Source organism: Hippopotamus amphibius, chromosome X (genome assembly GCF_030028045.1).
Source record: "Hippopotamus amphibius kiboko isolate mHipAmp2 chromosome X, mHipAmp2.hap2, whole genome shotgun sequence".
In the NCBI taxonomy this organism is placed as follows: Eukaryota; Metazoa; Chordata; class Mammalia; order Artiodactyla; family Hippopotamidae; genus Hippopotamus; species Hippopotamus amphibius.
This window is the reverse complement of record NC_080203.1, coordinates 109,132,522-109,150,944: the sequence shown is the minus strand read 5'-3', so window position 1 is coordinate 109,150,944 and position 18,423 is coordinate 109,132,522. Positions and strand designations below refer to the sequence as shown.

Genomic DNA, 18,423 nt, shown 5'->3' with positions numbered 1-18,423 from the left:
GATATTTTCAACATGTCATCACAGACAAGAGGTTCAGGTTCCATCAGGAAAGGGCCCGAAGTATGGTCTAAAACTGTGACCACACTAGACCATAATACCAGTTCTGCTTTCACAATACCTTCCATGAACTGAGTGTAGTTGAAGGCTTCCAACCATCTCTTCCAGTTCAAAACAGCAACTTGCAACTAAAGGGATAACTTATGAGGAAAAATATAAGCCAATATATAAAGATGAAAAAGAAATTAAAGGCTTATTTTCAGTATGTTATGCTTATATTTCAACTTCAAAACACTAATTTGGGGGTGGGAAGGGCAATAGTGGTACTTAATCTTGTAGGTTATCTCAGGGATGTAGACACATAACAAACTACTAAATCAATCACTCCATGTATGCCTGGAAATGGGGAAAGGAAGAGTGTCCACTGTCCAGGAATCCACCATACTACCTCTAGAAATGTAATGGTTTGTTTCAGAAATACCATTCAAATAACTGTCTATCCACAGGTAAAACTGTTAGCCTGTACCTATTTGTAGCAGGTGCATGGTAACCTATATGGACCTACTTTCCTAATAAAAACAATGAGATAAGCATAAATGCTAACAGAAGACCTGAGGTAGATCCCAGAGTAGAGCCATACATACAGCTGTGTAGCCCTGACAAAGGGTTTCTCTGCTCCTGACTTCACTGTCTTGTGAAAGAAGGCTGCTGATGACATCTACCGGGTGTGATGCCTGCTGACATACATTTCCATGCGCAGCACACACAGCAGGCTCTCAATAAATGGAAGATGTTATGTGATGTGTCACCATTTGAATAGAAGTTAGCCCAAGTAATATGTGATGGTAACAAGAATATTGGAAAGATAAGTTTTGAAAGCTGAAAATCACATTTCAACACCTAGTTCATTTCCAAGATGTCTGTTGTTAGGATAGCAAAAACCAGCACTTCAAAGGGTGGGGGGGTGTGGAACTGATGCCACGTATTTATGATGGCAGCATTTTTGTCTACGTAAATGATCTCAAGTAAACTGATTTCGTCAAAGAAAAAGTCTGTTAACAAATGAGCTCTAAATTTCCCTGCAACTGTAAAATTCCATTATCTTTCAAAGTCAGGTGATTGGCCCAAGGTTACAAATCAAGCCAGATTACCAGCTTTGACTTCACCACCACACTCGACCTACTGAGAAAACTTTAGAAATATGATGACAAAAAGCATACTTAATCCCTACTGAAGGTGCAAACACCTCTTCACTAAGAGTTCATAATTTAGCTTTTTATCAGCCATGTTTCTGATTTCTCATTACAGAATAATTAAAAAGTAAGCTGGTAGAGAATACAATGCAATGAAATGGAAAGACGGCCATGGTACGTTACCTTCAGGTGAATAAAAGCTGATTATAAAACAGAATGACCCAACTTTGGTAAAAATGTATCTATAGAAAGAAAATTGAGGATACCTACTAGATTGCTAAACATTAGTTAACTAAGAGGTGGGTTAGAGATGACTTGTCTTCTTTTTTGTTAGCTTGTCTATATTTTTTAAACTTTAAAAAATATGAGCAAGTACTGATTCTATAATAATGACTTTTAAATAAAAGTAAATTAAAATATTAGAACTAGAGATCACTGTGATTAGAGGAGAAAAAATTATAAGTGGGCTGAGCCTGTGTAAACCAGAGGTTATAATCAGGAGGCCCAGATTCAACGAGCTCTTTATTGGCAGATTTCTAGTTTGTCTTGAAAAATCCAAAGTCTTAAAAGCACTGGGCTAGGATGACCAGCTCCTCCAGCACAGCCACTGCCCACTTCAGATGAAGTCTCATTCTCTCAATGCCAAAATATAAGCATTCAAGTTTTCCACCTGTGGTCTAAACAGTGTAGCAGGAAAGCCAGAAACATTCTGCAGGGGCTGAAAATGTAGCACTTGAAGATTAGCTGATCCTGATTCTCCTTAAGGTTTTAAAAGAGTGTGTTCATATGTGCCTGTGTACACACACACACACACTCTTTTACTGCTAGACTGAACTGATACAATATTACCTGAAATGTATTGGATATCTCTGGCTACTAGAATTATAAGTGACTTTTCTTTTTCATGCTTTTTTTTTTTTCAGATTTTCTAGAAGGAACGTCTATCATTTATATTTGTCTTTACTTTTTAAATTATTTTATATCAGAACATAGTTGATTACCAATGTTGTGTTAGTTTCAGGTGTACAGCAAAGGGATTCAGTTATACATATACATGGATCTACTCTTTTTCAAATTCTTTTTCCATATAGGTTATTACAGAATATTGAGTAGAGTTCCCTGTGCAGTAGGTCCTTGTCCGAAAGAGTTTAGGAAAACAATCTGGCGGGGGGGGGGCTAATATCTCCTACTCTGTGTCTTAATGTCTCTACAGCTGCAATTCATTAACCAATGGGAACCTATGATAGAAAGGTACTAGTAGCTACACAGATACATGGAGACACACACACATCCAAAACTTATGTTTGAGCACCCTGATGCCCATGGGCTTTGTTACATAACTTAAAACTCAGAGTTCACCTCATGCATTTTAGTCTGTAAATATGTTCATTCACAAAGAAGAGACTTAACATAATGTTTAGTAGTAGAGAAGGCATGATGACTTTTTAATTAAAACAACAGTTACAGTGTGAGGGAATTCATTTCAGATTATTCCCAAAGGATCAAAAACAGTATAGACTGGACTTTGATCAAGCATGAAAAAAACTGGTGTTTCCCCCTTATCTGGAGGCTGTGCATCTGCTCAAACAACTCCACGTTAGGGGCGGGGTGGTGGCTGCCAGGCTCTCACACAAACACAATAGAAGCCAGAGCTGAGCAATCACGTAATGTACATGCTGATGACCCAACAGGCTTAGGAATTATGAACACTGGAGTGACTGCAGAAAATTCCTTCACACAACATTCGTGAACTGGCAAAAGTGTTTTCTTGGTTTCACAAGGAAGAAATCAATAAGAACAACTTGAAACAGTTTTCTTTCTTTGGGTGGAGGAAAAATCGCCCTCAATTGCAAGTATTGTTTCCATTCTTTTAGGCAACACCAAAAAAAAAACTAGCAAGACCTTTTGGCCCTCTCAGATATACTGAATTTTCAGGAATCAATGAAATCCTAAAACTTATTTTTAAGCAACCTTGGGAAAAAAAGAAAGCTGATTATCAATTTTGAATAGAAAGGTGTCGCCGTTTTCATCCCTTAAACAATCTAGTGATATATGCAGACAACAAATGGCTTGTGTGCAACAAACTACTTTATCCTACAAGTCATCTGTCATTTCACCTGGAGGAAACATGGCCATGTCCTTACCTAAAGACTGGTAGAGCTCTGTCATTTTGGGGTGGTCCCAGCAAGTTGTTTGGGTCTCGTGGCTAAAACATAAAATACAAAGAGAGACTTTAGTATTTAGAATCAGTAGTAAAGGAGAGACAAAAAAAAAAAAAAAAAAAGCACAGTATGCTTTTGAATCATTTGGCTTCATTATTTCAAGGGCCTTCCATCCTGTAGTGATGAATGTTTATTTTATAAGCAGAGAGGCCCCTACCTTTGCTTTCAACTGGAAAAGCAATATGATCATTATTCGGTCACCAGCATTTGGGGTTTGTTTTTTGTTTTTTTTTTTTTTGCACCCACGAGTCAGTTGCACTTCTGTTATAAGAAAATGACCTTGTTATGTAATCAATACTCAAAAATTAGGATTTCTTCAGCCGTCCAATTCAGAACATACAGAAAGGACACTGACAAGTGTGATTTAACTCTGTCGATGAGATACTGGACATTAGTTTCATAAATAAATCGCCTCACTTCTCATTTGCTTTCACTGTCCCTCACACTTTTCCATTACTTTTCTCTCCATGTCCAGATCTCATCTCCATGATGACTGTATTTCACTTCAGCTTAAGGTTTATCCATTGCCTGACTCACAGATCATATCTTCCCTCTTCCCATTACTTTGAGAATGTCTTTTTAGCTCGGCACTTTATACACCACTGCACCCTTTCGTATGTTTACTTGGGCCTGAATGAAGCATTCACAGTTTTCTTCCATTTCTTGAAGTTTAGCTAAGTGTGGTTGCCGGCTATCAGCTCATGCCACAAAAAGAACAAAACACCTTTGTTCCGCATTCGATTCCGTGAATAAACCTGGGAGAGATAACTACATATACTTTTCCTTACTTTGGCCCATCTACATAAATCACCAGAGCATCGTATTTCCAGTTTTCGGGGATTACATGACTGGGCTTTGATGCAGTAAAATGCAGCCTTGAATGATATTTCGGTACTCATAAGCAGAGCCTATTCATCATCTTTAAGGGAAAGAGGGGGATGGAGAGAGGAGAAACAGCTTAAACGTGGACAGGGGCAGCACACAGAAAGAGGAGCTTGTGGAGGCCAACAATATCAAGTGTGGGTGTTAAACATTAGGATTGGATTCTGGCTCTGTGGCCTACTAGCTGTGAAATTTGGGGCCACCCTGCTCACCTGGGGGTGTTAAAGGATGAGTTGATACAGGTGACTGATACCTTCTAGAACTCAATATGTGGTCATTTTTGTTATTACGTGGCCCCCAAATTACTGCCCACTAAAAGTAAAGCTTTCATTAGTTGATTATACTATACAGATGAGGATCCAGCTGTGGTAAGTTAGCCACACCTAAGACCCTTCATAGACGGCAAAAGCAACACTCGCGTATTCCCTCTGTTTCAAAAAAATAAGCAAAATGGAGAAACATTTATTGTGGTTTAATACACATAACACAATCACAAATGTCACAAACACATGTGGAGATTCCCCAAACTGTACAACTTCAGAGACCAGCCCTCTGATATTTACCATTTGGTACTTGAATGGCGAAGGCTAGTGAAAGAAATTTACAAGAAAGTGTTCATTGGCCAAGGGCTGTTTCAGTCTCTTCCAAACCTGTTAGTTTCTGTTTGACTTTTCCACAGAGACAATTTGCGTTTGAGGAGTAAGACAGGGGCTTCTCAGTTGAGGGAATGTACCAGAGTAGAAACCAACTCTTAACAGAACAACACAAGCAAAGGATACAGTCCATGCTTTAGGGGGTTTTAGAAAGCCCCATGTCCACATTGGTTTATGATCTAGAGAAGGGGTGGGAGGGACTGGTACTTTATATGCACAGCACAAGGAGGCTGCAGCTTGCAGCTTCATGGAAAAAGTGGTGCTTATTCTCAGGCGTTTTTTAGCTCACAAAAAGATTGTGTACCAATTCCATACACGAGCGCTCAGCAAGGAAAGGTTACCTCCCTGCATCTAGGCCTCTGCCATTTCCAAAGGCCATCATATATGACCACCAGGGAGGGAGGAAGGGAGAGAGGGGGGAAGCACGTGTGTCCACACGTACAGGCTCTTATTACACACACTGCGTAATAATAACATCCCATCTCCACCACATGTGGGAGGACTGTAGCATCTTCAATCGATGGGCAGAAAAACGTCTGTCTGAGCTGATAATCCTGACCGGATAGAGACAGACAGAACCAGTCTGAAAAGCCACCATCTGTAATGAACTCATTAGAGGAACATGGGCAAGAAATAACTTGTACCAAATGCGATTCCAAAAAAAAAAAAAAAGAGAGAGAGAGAGAAACTTGCCTACGAGTGACAGGAGAATCCCACATAGACTAAATGGGAGCTTCATGTAGCTCCCTCCCTCCAGAAAAGATTTCAGGACTGTTGATATACCTACACTTCTACCTTTTAAAGGAATTTACTCCAGTGGTTAAAAACCAGGAAAGGGATTTTAGAAATTATTATTTAATCCATCTGTCTATAGCTAAATTGAAATGTCCTTTACTGGAAGAAGGAAGAAATTCTAAGCCCCCACTTCTAATGCTCCATTCGTGTGCTACTAGATTCTAGTTGGTCTTTTCTAGGTACTCATTCTTTCTCCCAATTAGTTGTGATTCTGGGGGATCTGAATAACCTAGAGAAATGAACTCAAACAAATCCAAAAGCCAATCTTCTTTTACCTTCTTCCCCTCCGCCACATTTTTAAGCAACATATTTTTAAGCAATGCAAAGTGACTAGAAAAACATTTATATTTCAACTTTGTCAGGTTAGTTTCACTTCAATTACAACCCAGCAGTAAGTGAAAGAAGTGAGTGCAAGTGGAAAGAAGAAAAGAATAAAGGGTGTGACTAATCCTCCAAACTAGAGAAATAATCTTGTAATCATTTAATGCTAAAAACGATTGGCAACATAGCTGAAATGACTTCAGCTTTGGGGTAACTATATGATGAACCCAATATTCATTTCACTGTATGTGGGTATTTTCAATCTGTGATGAATCCAAAGCCCTAGTGGGACATATGTAACCTCCTAAACAGACAGGAAAGATAAGTATGAACAGTATGAAATGATAAACACAAGTCTGCATAACTCCTATGTATATTCTACCTTATAGGACAAACCAAATTTTGGTCTGTGATCAATACAGGTTTTACAGCTGTATTTCTGACTCTGTGCCTATCTTCAAAAATGGGAGAGGATTCTCAGTAACTCCACGAGAAGCAGTTCAGGTTTACCTGGAATATACAGACAACACAGAAAAATATGCTGTGCTGGGGAGGTGGGTGGTGGGAGGCTGGGTGGTACTGTTTTGGTAACTGTCTCTGTTCAACACTTTACTTTTCACATCGGAAACACACCCCCCATATACCATGTCCAACCAGAAAGGCAATTCCAAACCCTGTTCACAAGTTAATGGCTACATCTTTGTTCAGTCTTCCTGAAAACAATGATGTTCGACATAGATCAAAACTCTACATATGCATTAACACAGAGACCAGCCTCATAAATAATCCTTAAAACACCCTTTAAATCTTTAAAAAAATGTTATTGATTTTGGCCCTGCTGGTTCCAAAACCTGGCATCAGATATGCCTCTCTGAACAGCCTTCAAACTCTGATTTCCCCTCTTTACAAAAAAAAAAAAATGTGCACAAGCTACAATAATCTCTCTTTTCCCTTTTATCTGCAGCCGTGATAAAAACCTGAAACAAATTAAAATACAAAATCACTGGATGTGACAAAAGACCCCGGCAACACCTACTTGTCAATAATAAGAAATTAAAGCATTACTCCACTGAGCACAGGGCTGACCTAATTTCCTACCACACAATTTAAATTTTCTCTCACCTTCTTTAGTTTCAAGTAGGGTGCAAGGTTATTATAACTGCCTCAGAGCTGTTCCTGCTGTCAGTGCTGGAAGATCAGACTTATTGGAATTGCTTTTCCAGTTTCTTTAAAAACAAATATTAAACACTTACAAAAAGTAACAAATGTCTGCTGCTCTCCCCAGGAAAATGGCAGTTGTCTCATTAAAATAAGATTTCTTCTGCCACCACTGTTCTTTGGTACTGAAAATATTCCAAACAGTTGCCTTTTAAAAAAATATCTTTCTACTACTTCCCAGGGAGGAAACGAATCTCTACGCAGCGATATAAAAAGGTAGCGTTCTCTTGCGATTTGCAGAGGATTAGAGTTCAGCTTCATATATAATCTGGAGCCCATTGATCCACACACACAAAATCATTTCCCTTTAATCTGGGGATCAGACTCTTTTTCTAGAGAAACCTTGGCATGTGCATGCTGAATGTTGAACTTGGCTTGCATTGCTGGAATACTGGCAGGGTGGGAATGGGAAAATATATTGAGAAGTTTCTGCTACTGTGGGTTGGGGGTTTGGGGGGGGGGTAGGTATCAGTCTAAGCATCAGAAATCCTATTCTAGTCCCCATTTCTTGTGCCCTGGGATTGTTAACATTTTATTCTGTTTGGCTCAAGCCGGGGCAAAGATGACTGCCTCGGTGACTGTTCCAGCTGTTGCTTGTCCTTGGTTCTGTTTGCTTTTCAGGGCTTAACGCCCACCCACCCTCAACTTTGGCCAAAGCAATTTCACTTCAGGGTCGTGCCCAATCCAAGATCAAACAATGATGACTGAAACCAATTCTATGGTGATCAAGGGTCAGAAACCTTTCATATACCCATGTTGTTTCATTTGCTCCTCTGCTTCTCCAAGAGCAACCGTATCTTCCAAAGAGGGGATTTGGGACCAGGAAATTAAAAAAATCCAGGCAAAAAAGAAAGGGTGATAGGGGGTGGGGGTGACAAGGAGAGGCGACAGGGATAAAGAAGCAGAGAGACCAAGAAGAGCTTGTTGGCCACAAAATGTTTATTTCACTTCAAGACTTCGGTTCGTCACTTAAATTGGATGAATTTTTTCCATGCTGAAGTATTTTATAATTAATAGTATGTCTTCCTCAGGCAACTAAACCCTTTCAAGCTTCAAACTTAACTTCAAATTTAACGGAGATAAACCGTGTCCTGCCCTTTTCATTGCCATGATCGGATCGGGAATGAGAAACTTTGCTTAAAGACAAGCACAGACACCTGGAGAAAAGCGAGAGAAGGACACCCAGAAGCGACTCCACACTCAACCCCAGAGGGCAAAGAAAAAACACACCCTCAATCCTCTATGTCAAATCCTGGACTTCCAGGCTTTAATTGCTTTTTCTTTCTCTCCTGATTTCTGCAAGTCTGGGGGCATGGGACGAACACAGTAGAAAATGCAACGAGGGAAATGTCAGTTGGAATCCTCGGAAGAAATCAGGCAGAAAGTTGACCTTTTGGCACTTGCAGCGCAATGGAAGGTAGAGCCTCGCGCGCCCCTTCCTTCTGCGAGGTCGGGCGACGATGTAGGAACAGCCTGCCTCGCTCACGTCCACACAGACAGCCCGGAAAGGAGCAAAAAGCTCCCGCCGCCCCAGTCCCCGCGTGGGGAACGCTCTGTCCCCTCTGGGGACGGCCAGACATCAGCCTTTCCCCTCCGAGCCCGTCCCAACGCCGGGGGAAGGGGCTCCCGGCGAGCCAGGCGCCGGGGGGAAGCCCCTGGGGCGCACCTGCTGCGGCGCCGCGGGGACCCGCGGGGGAGGAGCCCCGACGCCCGGCCGCCCGGGGTCCAGCCGCCGCGCGGGTCCAAGTTTGGGCCGCCTCGGCTCGCACTCGGCTCGCGCCACAAGTGCACGGATTGCGGCGATCCCAGGGCGCCGCGTTGCACTTACCCTTTGAGCTGTTCCCTCATGGCTGCAAGGGCTCCGAGGTCGGGGGAGGGCGCGAGCGGAGGAGTGAGCTTCCCAGAGCCGCCGGGCTCCCGGAAAGTCGAGCAGCAGCGCGCCGCCGCCGCCGCCCAGGCTCGCAGCTGAAAGCACTGCGGAGGAGCCGGCGCGGGCTAGCGAGCGGGCGGGCGGGCGGGGGCTCTGCGGGCAGACGGGGCGGGGCCGCGCCGGGCTCCGCCCCCACCTAGCGCCCTGGGAACCCGGACTCCCCGAGACCCGGCTGTCAGGGCTTTCAAAACGGAAAGGCAAGGGAAAAGAAAAAGAAAGAAAGAAAAAGACAGACGGAGGAGGGGATTTAAGGTAGTGCCGGGAACCTGGAAGCCACACATGGCCCTGCCGGCACCCCCTTAAAACCTCCAGCTAGACTACTTGTTGCCTAAATAAATGACCTAGGTGCAAATGACCTCATCGCAGATAATTAAGTGTGTGGGCTCCAGAGTTTTCTTTTTAGAGAATGAAAGAGAAAAAATTCACAAGCATAATTTTTCCCTTCCCCCCACCCCCCAAATGAAGATTAAAGTGGTGGAGCTGCAGGGACCTGAAATTCAGGTTCCGCTCATCCTGGGCTAAATGGGCTTTTAAGGAAGCGTTTGCCTGGTATTTGTGATATAGCAGTGGTCCTCATCTTGTAGTCCTGGGACCAGCAGTAGCAGCAGCGCCTGGGAACGTCTTAGAAATGAAAATTCCCCAGGCCCCAGCCCAGAGAGAGCTACCGCGTCAGAAACTCTGAGCACACTTAAGTTTGAGAACCAGTGGTATAGACTCTTTTAAGTAAAAACCACCACCAGTGGTGTGGTCTTTTAGTATTCTTAGAGAAATCAAAAAAGGAAACCATTTCCAATGGAACATTGGAAAAGTTACAGGGCCTGGTAGTTAAAATATTTCTAATCGTAGAGTTTGCAATATGACGACACAGGTTAACTATGCAAAATTCTTACCAGCCTGGAAATATTCCAGACAGAAGAACGCCTTCATTAGCACAAGAATTTTTCTCAACCTTCATGTAGTATCTTCCATTAGGGTCCAAAGGGTATTTTCAGATAAACTTAAACTTCCTTAGTGGTTTCACTGTCTCTCTTTGTCCATTTATTTTGTTGGCCTGCTTTTCTTTTTATCTTCTTTCAGCCGTTTCCTTCTCACTCTCTGTTTTGGTTGATTCATTCTACTTCAGTTTACAGTTTAAAACGTGTTCCCCTTTTTCTTTTAAAATATCCTTTTTTTTTTCCCTCAACATTGCCTCCCCCCCCCCGCCCCCCGCCGAAAATGTTCCAGCTGAAAAGACTCTAGACATCAATCTCCCTCATACCGTCTGTTACAGCGCGGCAAAAGAGGCAAAAATAAAGCGCATGAACCAACGGGAAAGGGAGTGCCAAGTTTCTTCATTACCCTCGACAAACCAAATACAAGTGTAAACGTTCTCACGAAAGACACGTGCGTGCAGATCTCATTGGTGTTGCTATTTTAAAGCAAATAGGGTACTTCTGGCATTTTGCCTGCTAAATTGAGACACTACTACTATCTTTTAGTCCTTTTGAGCCAGCGAGTTGTGGACGCAGTTGCTTTTAAGGTCTGGGGGTGGGGCATACTAGGGCTGGTTTTGGGTGAGGCTGTCCTGGGTCTTACTGGAGATTCTAGGTCTGCTCCGATCTGTCAGGGAGAAGGGGTAGTGTTCTGTGGTAAGGAAGTGATGGCCTTTGCAGTTAATCAGTGACCTAATCTCTGTGTCAGTGTAGCACGCAAATCACTTAAATATTGTTTATGTTTATTCCAAAGAAAAGACACAAACCTCCCAGCATGGGCATTTGTAAATATTAGAAATCAATCAACTAAAGGTTTGTAACACCTATGTGATAGGACACATTGCTTTTCTTTTCCTTTCTGTTTTTGTTTGTTTGTTTTACACTTTTAAATTACTTGCTCAAGATTTCAGGAGTTCTGATATGTTTCTCTAAAATGTAAATGCTCTAGTCTATTTTCCCAGCTAGAAAACTACTCGGAACAATTCATTGAAAAAAAAAAAGGAAAATGAGAAATCACTATTCAAATTTTTTCTTAAATTTGACAGATGGCAATCCTCAAAAATACATCTTTAAGTTCTTTTTTACACTGGAGTTACAGGCACTTGAAGGCTTGTTCCCAAATCTTGACGTTGTTTTAGAAACTGAATACAGAAAGTATTATTAAGAAATGGGCATCACAGGGACTGCTCTGTTGTTAATTTCAGCTAGATTATGAATTTTGTTTATTAGGGAAAGACATTAAGAAAAGAACATAATTATAAAGCCTTGCCTGAAAAAATGGAAAAAAAAAAGGATGTAATTTATATATCTTCATTTCATACATGAATTATATAGTGATACCATGGATGAGAATACACTAATTGCTTACTTGTAGCAGCTCTCCTTTTTCTCATCATTATCATTATTACTGTTTTGAGGTGAACCACAGATATGAAAGGAGCGTAAAAAAACTTAAGTTGAAATCCTGCTTTTAAAACCTACCATGAGCTACTTGTCCCCAACACCATGGCTAGAATGTGGCAGTGCAAGGATTGGAACTAGGGAGTCTGGCTTCAAGGCCTGTGCTCTTAGCCACTCTGTCATGCCGCCATCCAGAGAAGTGGCTTCTTTTACTGGGGGGGAAGAATCTGTATTTTTTCTTGTGTGCTCATAAGCGATCTCACTGCGGGCTGACAGCAGAGGAGAGTAAATTTGCTAGAAACAGAGGTAAAGAAGGAATGAGATAGGATAAGGTCTAGGAAAGCAACCTAGTAAAATTTTCCATACTCCAAACTCCAGTCTTTGAACCGCTTACATGCTGTAGGTACTTAGAAAAATGAGAACCTCTCTGACCTAAGGGATGGTGCTGGGGATTTCCCTGTTCTCCTTTCCAGCTCTATTCTCTGCCCTTTTCCACTCTGCTCTGTGGCCCAGGATGTTGGACCTCTGTGGATGGCATCAGTCAGGCTCTCTTGCCCTTTGGCTTCCTTTCACTTTCAGCCAATGGGAGGCAATGATGAAAGGCCTGTAGCAGGAGATGAAAGGGCAGGAGGAGAGAGATGTTGGGGTATTTATTCCCCAAGCTCCCTCCTGCTGGTCTTGAGCCTAGCAGTGGCCGAGTTTCTTTACCTCTGGCCATGAGTCTCGCTGGGCAGTCATTTCTACAGCAATAGCATGCTCCAGGTTCCTTAAACCATTCCCTCCCCTCGCCCTTGATATTTCTCCTACACCGCTCAGATTTCAATAAACAGCCTTTTCATCACACTCTCTTCAAGTACCACTTTTGAACGTACCATCTGTTTCTCCCAGGACCCAGACCAAACTGGGACCCACCCGGTCAAAGCCACCCTCTGGGGCACTCGATTGGTTTGCTGAGCAGGGACCACTGATGGAGGAGAACGTTAACTCCACCTGTTGGAGCTGAAAAGGAGAGTAGGCTCATTCACTGGATAGCTATTTCTAGAAGCCTCCGCTGTAGGCCCAAAAGGAGTTTCTGGCCCATCGAGGGTAAAGGCAAGTCAATAATTATGAATGGTGGTAACAGCAGGAGTGAAGGTAAATAGGCAAGAAACAGCTTATTCTTTCTAAGAGCTTCAGTGCTCTCCTTGAGCTTTGAGAGAGAATGTCCCAATAGAGATTAGAGACGTAGACAAATTGTGAAGGACCTGGTGTGACGATCCAGAGTTTGACCTGTATCCTGAAAGGTATGGGTGAGCTTTTTAAAGGTGGAGTTTCAGCGTGAGTGTGGCTCTGTCAGATTTGCCTTTCAGAAAAATCACTCGGGGAATGGTGTGGGGCTGGATCAGAAGAGTTTGGAATTAGGACACCAGATACAAGGTGACTGCAGTGTAATGAGGATCTGAACAACGGCAGTGGGAGAGAGACTGGGGAAATTGCTCAATAATGTTAAAACTACAGGAGTCTTGACTGACGGGAGGTAAGAATGAACGAGAGGGAAGACCTAGGGCAATGGTCCTCCAGCCCGGCCATCACGGGAATCACCTGGGGATGGCTAAAAAATTCAGATGCCTGGGTCTCACCACCCTGAGATTTCGCTTTAATTGACCTTGGGCACTGGGATTGTTAAGGCTCCCCAGGTGATTCTAATATGCAGCCAAGGTTGAGGATTACCGTTCTAGGGTGACTCCCAAGATTGAATGAGTAATACTGGCCAAGCTAAGACTTTCAGGAGGAGGGGACAGGTTTAGGCAGAAGAGGGTCAGGGAGAGATGATGGATTCAGTCTTGAGCCTGCTGACTTGGAGCTGGCAGTGTGATGTGAAAGGCACTTGGACATCTGAGTCTGGAACTCAGAGGGAAGATGTCTGCGTTGGAGCTATCCATTTGAACTGTCAGTTTTTGTAGGGCGTGGGTTTGTATGATTCCATTTAGTGGAGGGTGTGAAGGGTCAAGGACGGAGGCCAGGTTGCTCCTATCTTCCACAAACGCACCCTTTTCCTTTTAGGCAGCTCGTGGTTTCAGTGATAGCCTGATATTACCAGGGTAAAATGAGGAGCAGAAAGGGCAAAGACACGGAATGGTCTGCAGCGGACACTTGCCTGGGGATGGCCCTAAGGGACTTCACCATCCCCTAGGGTCCAGCTTCCCTCTGGCTCCAAGAGTCTCTATCTGAACTGCTTTTTGTTCTGTAACTAATCTTATGTATAACCTACATCATTTTATAAAAATCAATTTGGAATATAGGCATTGCTTCAATTTAAGCATAACAGTTTATGGTAAAATTTCAACATTTGGGTATCCAGTAAACGCATCAGGATTCCATATTTCTCTTTGCATAGTACAAGTATTAGCCACGAACAGTGAATCAGACGTCTAACAAATGCTTACAGTGATGGTGAGTCATTGTTAGGGCAAATACCATGGTGTACTAATTAAAATATGTATAACAATCCCTTTAGATCAATCTGAAATCAGCATCTTCTGGATATAAGCATATCCAGTCCCTTCGCACTAACAAGTAAATGAAGAGGCCTCTACATTCAGACACAGAGCACTTCACACCCACACAAAAGCCTATTTTTCCAGGCTCTTCCCCTGCAGGGAGGCAGAGTAAGCCAGGCTGAGGAAAGTTCTCTGAGCCAGCTACTATCTAAACCAGAGATTTCACCAAACAGGTTCCAGATAAAGTCGAACTGGGCTTCACTCTCATACAGGATTCTTCTAAGATTTTTCAAAGCTTCACAGAGCCACCTATATCAAACCGAACATCCAAAAAGATGTGAAGTTTAGCATCTTCACTAAAATTAAGCCACACTTCATTAACCTCACAGGCCCAGCGGTTGCTCCACAGGAAGGAATTCCGCGTACCTATTAGCCTGCCAGCTATAGAGCTAGGAGCACACCACCTCCTGCTAAACAGGGATACTCGTTAAGGTGGTTCAAGCAGATGCAACTACGGCATTCACGGTCCACCTTAACAACAGCTCAAAGCTGTAACTATTTGTCTGCCTTTCCCAAATGGTGTTGCCAAATAACAGGAATTTCAAAACTAGGCAGAAATTCTGACAGTCTGCATAATCTGCCTTCCTCTTCAGCTACAAATAAGGCTTTGTATTCCATTAGACTCACAGCAGGTGAAAACCCCAATTAGTGAATTCATTCTGGGGCCTCTTTCTACCTTCCTCCCACACACCACAGTTAAAAAAAATAAGGGAAGTCTCAGTCTTTTCTCAAATCACAAGGAAATTAACCCTTTGATCTACCCAATCAAGCCATTTACCACATGAAGAATTTTCATAGGAAAGTGGAAGGCTGTGGAAAGATGGACCTACCTTTCTTGACTTCACAATGGGGGTTACAAAAACTTCTATTTCGCCAGGTTTTATTGTCATCTTCAGATCCATAAATACTCTCAGATTTTCTGATCAATCTAGAAATTACAGTTTTCTTTTTACCTGAATACTCACAAAGCCAATAGCATCTAAAGAATGATTAATGGACAGTCTGCTACGAGAGAGAATTATTTTTAAGTTATGTACTTATTTTGGTGTATTCGAGGAGAGAGAAAATGTTAAATTTTGGTTTAAATGCTATGTTTTGGCCTTAGGAAGCGCACAAAGTCTATATTTCATACTTTGTAAATATTTATTTGTCAAAGGAAATTCATCATTGGACTAGGATAGAGATTTCGTTTGAATGTTCAAAAAAAAAAGCAAGACAGCTTTAGTTCTTAGAGTGATTTACTAATACTTTGTCAACTGCTTCTCTGGAAATAATTCACAACCCAGCTTTATTTATGAGCATATGATTAAAAAAGAGCAGCTTTGTCTTTTTTAATTGTTTTAGTCCTGTCACTTTTCTTGAAACAAGTCATAGGACTTATTATCCACAAGAAAATACTGAACATACATCAATAGTAACACAGCTCTCAGAGGTAGTCATCTGTTACTGTCAGAGGTTCATTTCATTTTGAGGCTTTTTAATTAAAATGCTAAATTCTACATACATTCCTGCCTAAATTACCCCTTTCTGAAATACTCGAATTTCATAAAAAAGTTAAATGCTAATGTAACCATTTTTAATACTGTGACTTGGTTCTTGAGATTCACAAAAAAGTAAACAAAGGAATTACCAGTCAATTAAGCGAACAAGGAAGTCCTAAATTGAAGCAGATAAGGAAAATTTAATATTCAAATGCTACCGAATGAAGACACTAGGGTTTTTTTTTCCCCTTTGAGATGAATATCTACCAGAATCAAAAGCAGCTTCTTAATCTTCAGCAAGCGTAGCTGTATATTTTAGCAGAAGCATTAACTTGAGCAAGGCAGAGCTCTAGACCAGTTCTGCCCCTAGAGGCCAGCCACTTAACCCCTTTGGAGCTCTGGTGACTCTTGTGTAAAATTCTGAGACTACTGCAGGAGGCCAAAATAGGGGTCAAATGACATAATGACTGTGAAAGCGATTGGAAGGTTGGGGGATGCTATGTTAATGCAAAGTAACCTGTTATGCAGGTATAATTCCTTAAAGGAAACCCACTAAGTCCAGGAATACTGTTAGGAATATAGCACAAAATAAATTCAGCACTATGACTTTAATTTTTCATTTTTTGACTGTTGTATGAAGGAAGATGAGAGGTCTAAGAGTTTCAGTCTTTTCTCTTTAGCAACTTGCAAAGGGAACCTTTCCTTCTTTTGCTTTTTACATTTAAGAAGGAAGCAAGTGGGTAAAATAAGATTTTTTATTTATTTTTTTTTTGGAAAATAAATCACTAACCACAGCCTGAGACAGGAGTAAAATTCACACCATACCACATTACTCTTTGGAGTTGTGGTTAAAATTTCAATACTATTCACACATGTTAAAAGATGTATTTCACATTCATATTGGCAGAGAGCAGATCCCTAGAGTAGTAAGAGAAGAAGTGAATATTGGTTTTATGGGGGACAGTGGGAGAGAAAGATTCCCTACACTCTGATGGAGATGTACTCTTGGTGCAGGCCTTGAATAGCCATGATGTGGTAGGAATTCCCCATGAAGACAAGAATCCCTAAAAGGGGAAATGGAGGTTAAAAACCAGTTTAACCAATTCATGATTTACCAAGGGCTGAATCTTATATTTCAGTTCTAGTTTATTTTTGTCAAGACAGATTTTGAAGATAAAAGGGAAACATGAATGCAAGGAATTTCAATTAATCCACAAATTCCCAAGAAGTCTTTTTTGTGTCCTATACCTAGACTAAGTTTCACTATTAAATATTCCCCTATATTCATTTCTTTAAATGACTGCAATCATGGTATATTTATGGAGCACTTACACATGTCTTTGCTTATCAGTCAAACTCTTCTCATTTTTCATTACCACCAGTAAAACCTGGGAAGTATCTGGAGGATGGAATGTATTTTAATATTTCAACATCGTAATCAGGTTCCTCTACCCGAGGGACTCAAATATGGCCTTGACCTGAAGGAGCTTACAATCTAGTGGAAGTGAGGAGACAGCTTCATACATGACGAAGCACAATACCAGATTAGAAATACAGAAATAGAGACATTAAAAAAAAAGTGAAAAGAGAAAGGTGGTTAGTTCGACCTCTTGGGATTAGGAACATACATTTTAATTAAGAGATAACTAGGCTCAGGTCACCAGGTTTCATGCATGTTTTTGTTACTGTAAGAAGAGCTAAAGCAAGTTTCTTAAGTTGACTCTGTGAGCTAATTTCTCATATTAATAACTTACTAAGGCACAGATTTTTTTAATGTTAACATACTGCTGTGTTATGAAATAAGATTATGCTTTTTTGGAATTCAAAGAAGTATTGGGCCAATACTGGGTTTTGTATCTCAGGAAGGCTAATACGGAGAAAATACCAACATCCCCATTAGAATATGAGATCACATTCTTCAGTTAATATCAAGCCTGTAGTGTGGAAATCCAGGTCCTCACACTTTCAATTACTCTCATCCCTTAGAAGCATCTTCTCGTGTTTTGGATAGAGAAGAAAAAGTTGGCATCACCTGTACTTTTGAATGTTTTTTCTTTTTAAACAGAATTAAATGTGGGGTGGGAAGGAACAAGCTTGGAAAAGAGGGTATGGGTTAGAATGGGAATGTATGCTACAGAGGCTATTACAATAGTCCAGTTATGAGAAGATAAAGGTCTGAACTAAGAAAGTGGCACTGGGAATCGGTGGAAAGGTTGAATTCAAGGTAGGTTATAGGATAGAATCAATGCTGCTTTTCAACCAATTGGAGGTGAGGACTGGAGGAAGGGGAAGACTAGAATTTTTGATATGGCACTGTTAGCTGAGGATTCAGATCTGTGTTTATTCTATGTATGTATTTATACCTCACGTTGTTCCACAGAGACTTTAAGGCAACTTATAAGAATGTATGAATTTCAAAAATTAATAGATAAAATTCAGGATGAAGGAAACAGAATAAAATATGAAGAAGGGAGGAAAAGGTACAACCCAGATTTGAAGACCACAGGGCTTGGTGTATCTAGTAAATTTAGCTATGCACACTAGCCAGAATGAGAAAGAGAAACAATACAAAGTGTTGGGAAGGATGTGGAGCAACTAGAACTCTCAATGCTTTGCTGATAGGAATGTCAGTTGGTACAACCATGTTGGAAAACTGTTTGGCATCACGTATAAAAGCTGAACATACACATTCCCTATGACCCAGAAATTCCACTCCTTGATGTATTTCCAAAAGGGATGTATACATATGTTCACCAAAAGACACATTTTAGGATGTTTATAATATCATTTTTTGTATCAAATGTCCATCAACAGTAGAT

General features: G+C 41.3%; 1 protein-coding gene across 10 annotated transcripts in view; it reads right to left on the bottom strand.

Annotated features, from left to right (window-relative positions):
- Nucleotides 1-18,423, bottom strand: part of DMD (dystrophin) — a 1,940,210-nt gene that overhangs the window by 129,722 nt on the left and 1,792,065 nt on the right. For 5 of the 10 annotated variants that reach the window (XM_057717394.1, XM_057717395.1, XM_057717398.1 and 2 more), the window contains one exon: nt 3,335-3,396. In XM_057717394.1, coding sequence (XP_057573377.1) covers nt 3,335-3,396 — 62 coding nt within the window. Of the gene's footprint in view, nt 1-3,334; nt 3,397-9,109; nt 9,265-18,423 lie in introns of those variants that run through there. The other 5 variants (XM_057717402.1, XM_057717404.1, XM_057717403.1 and 2 more) reach the window with 5 other exon arrangements.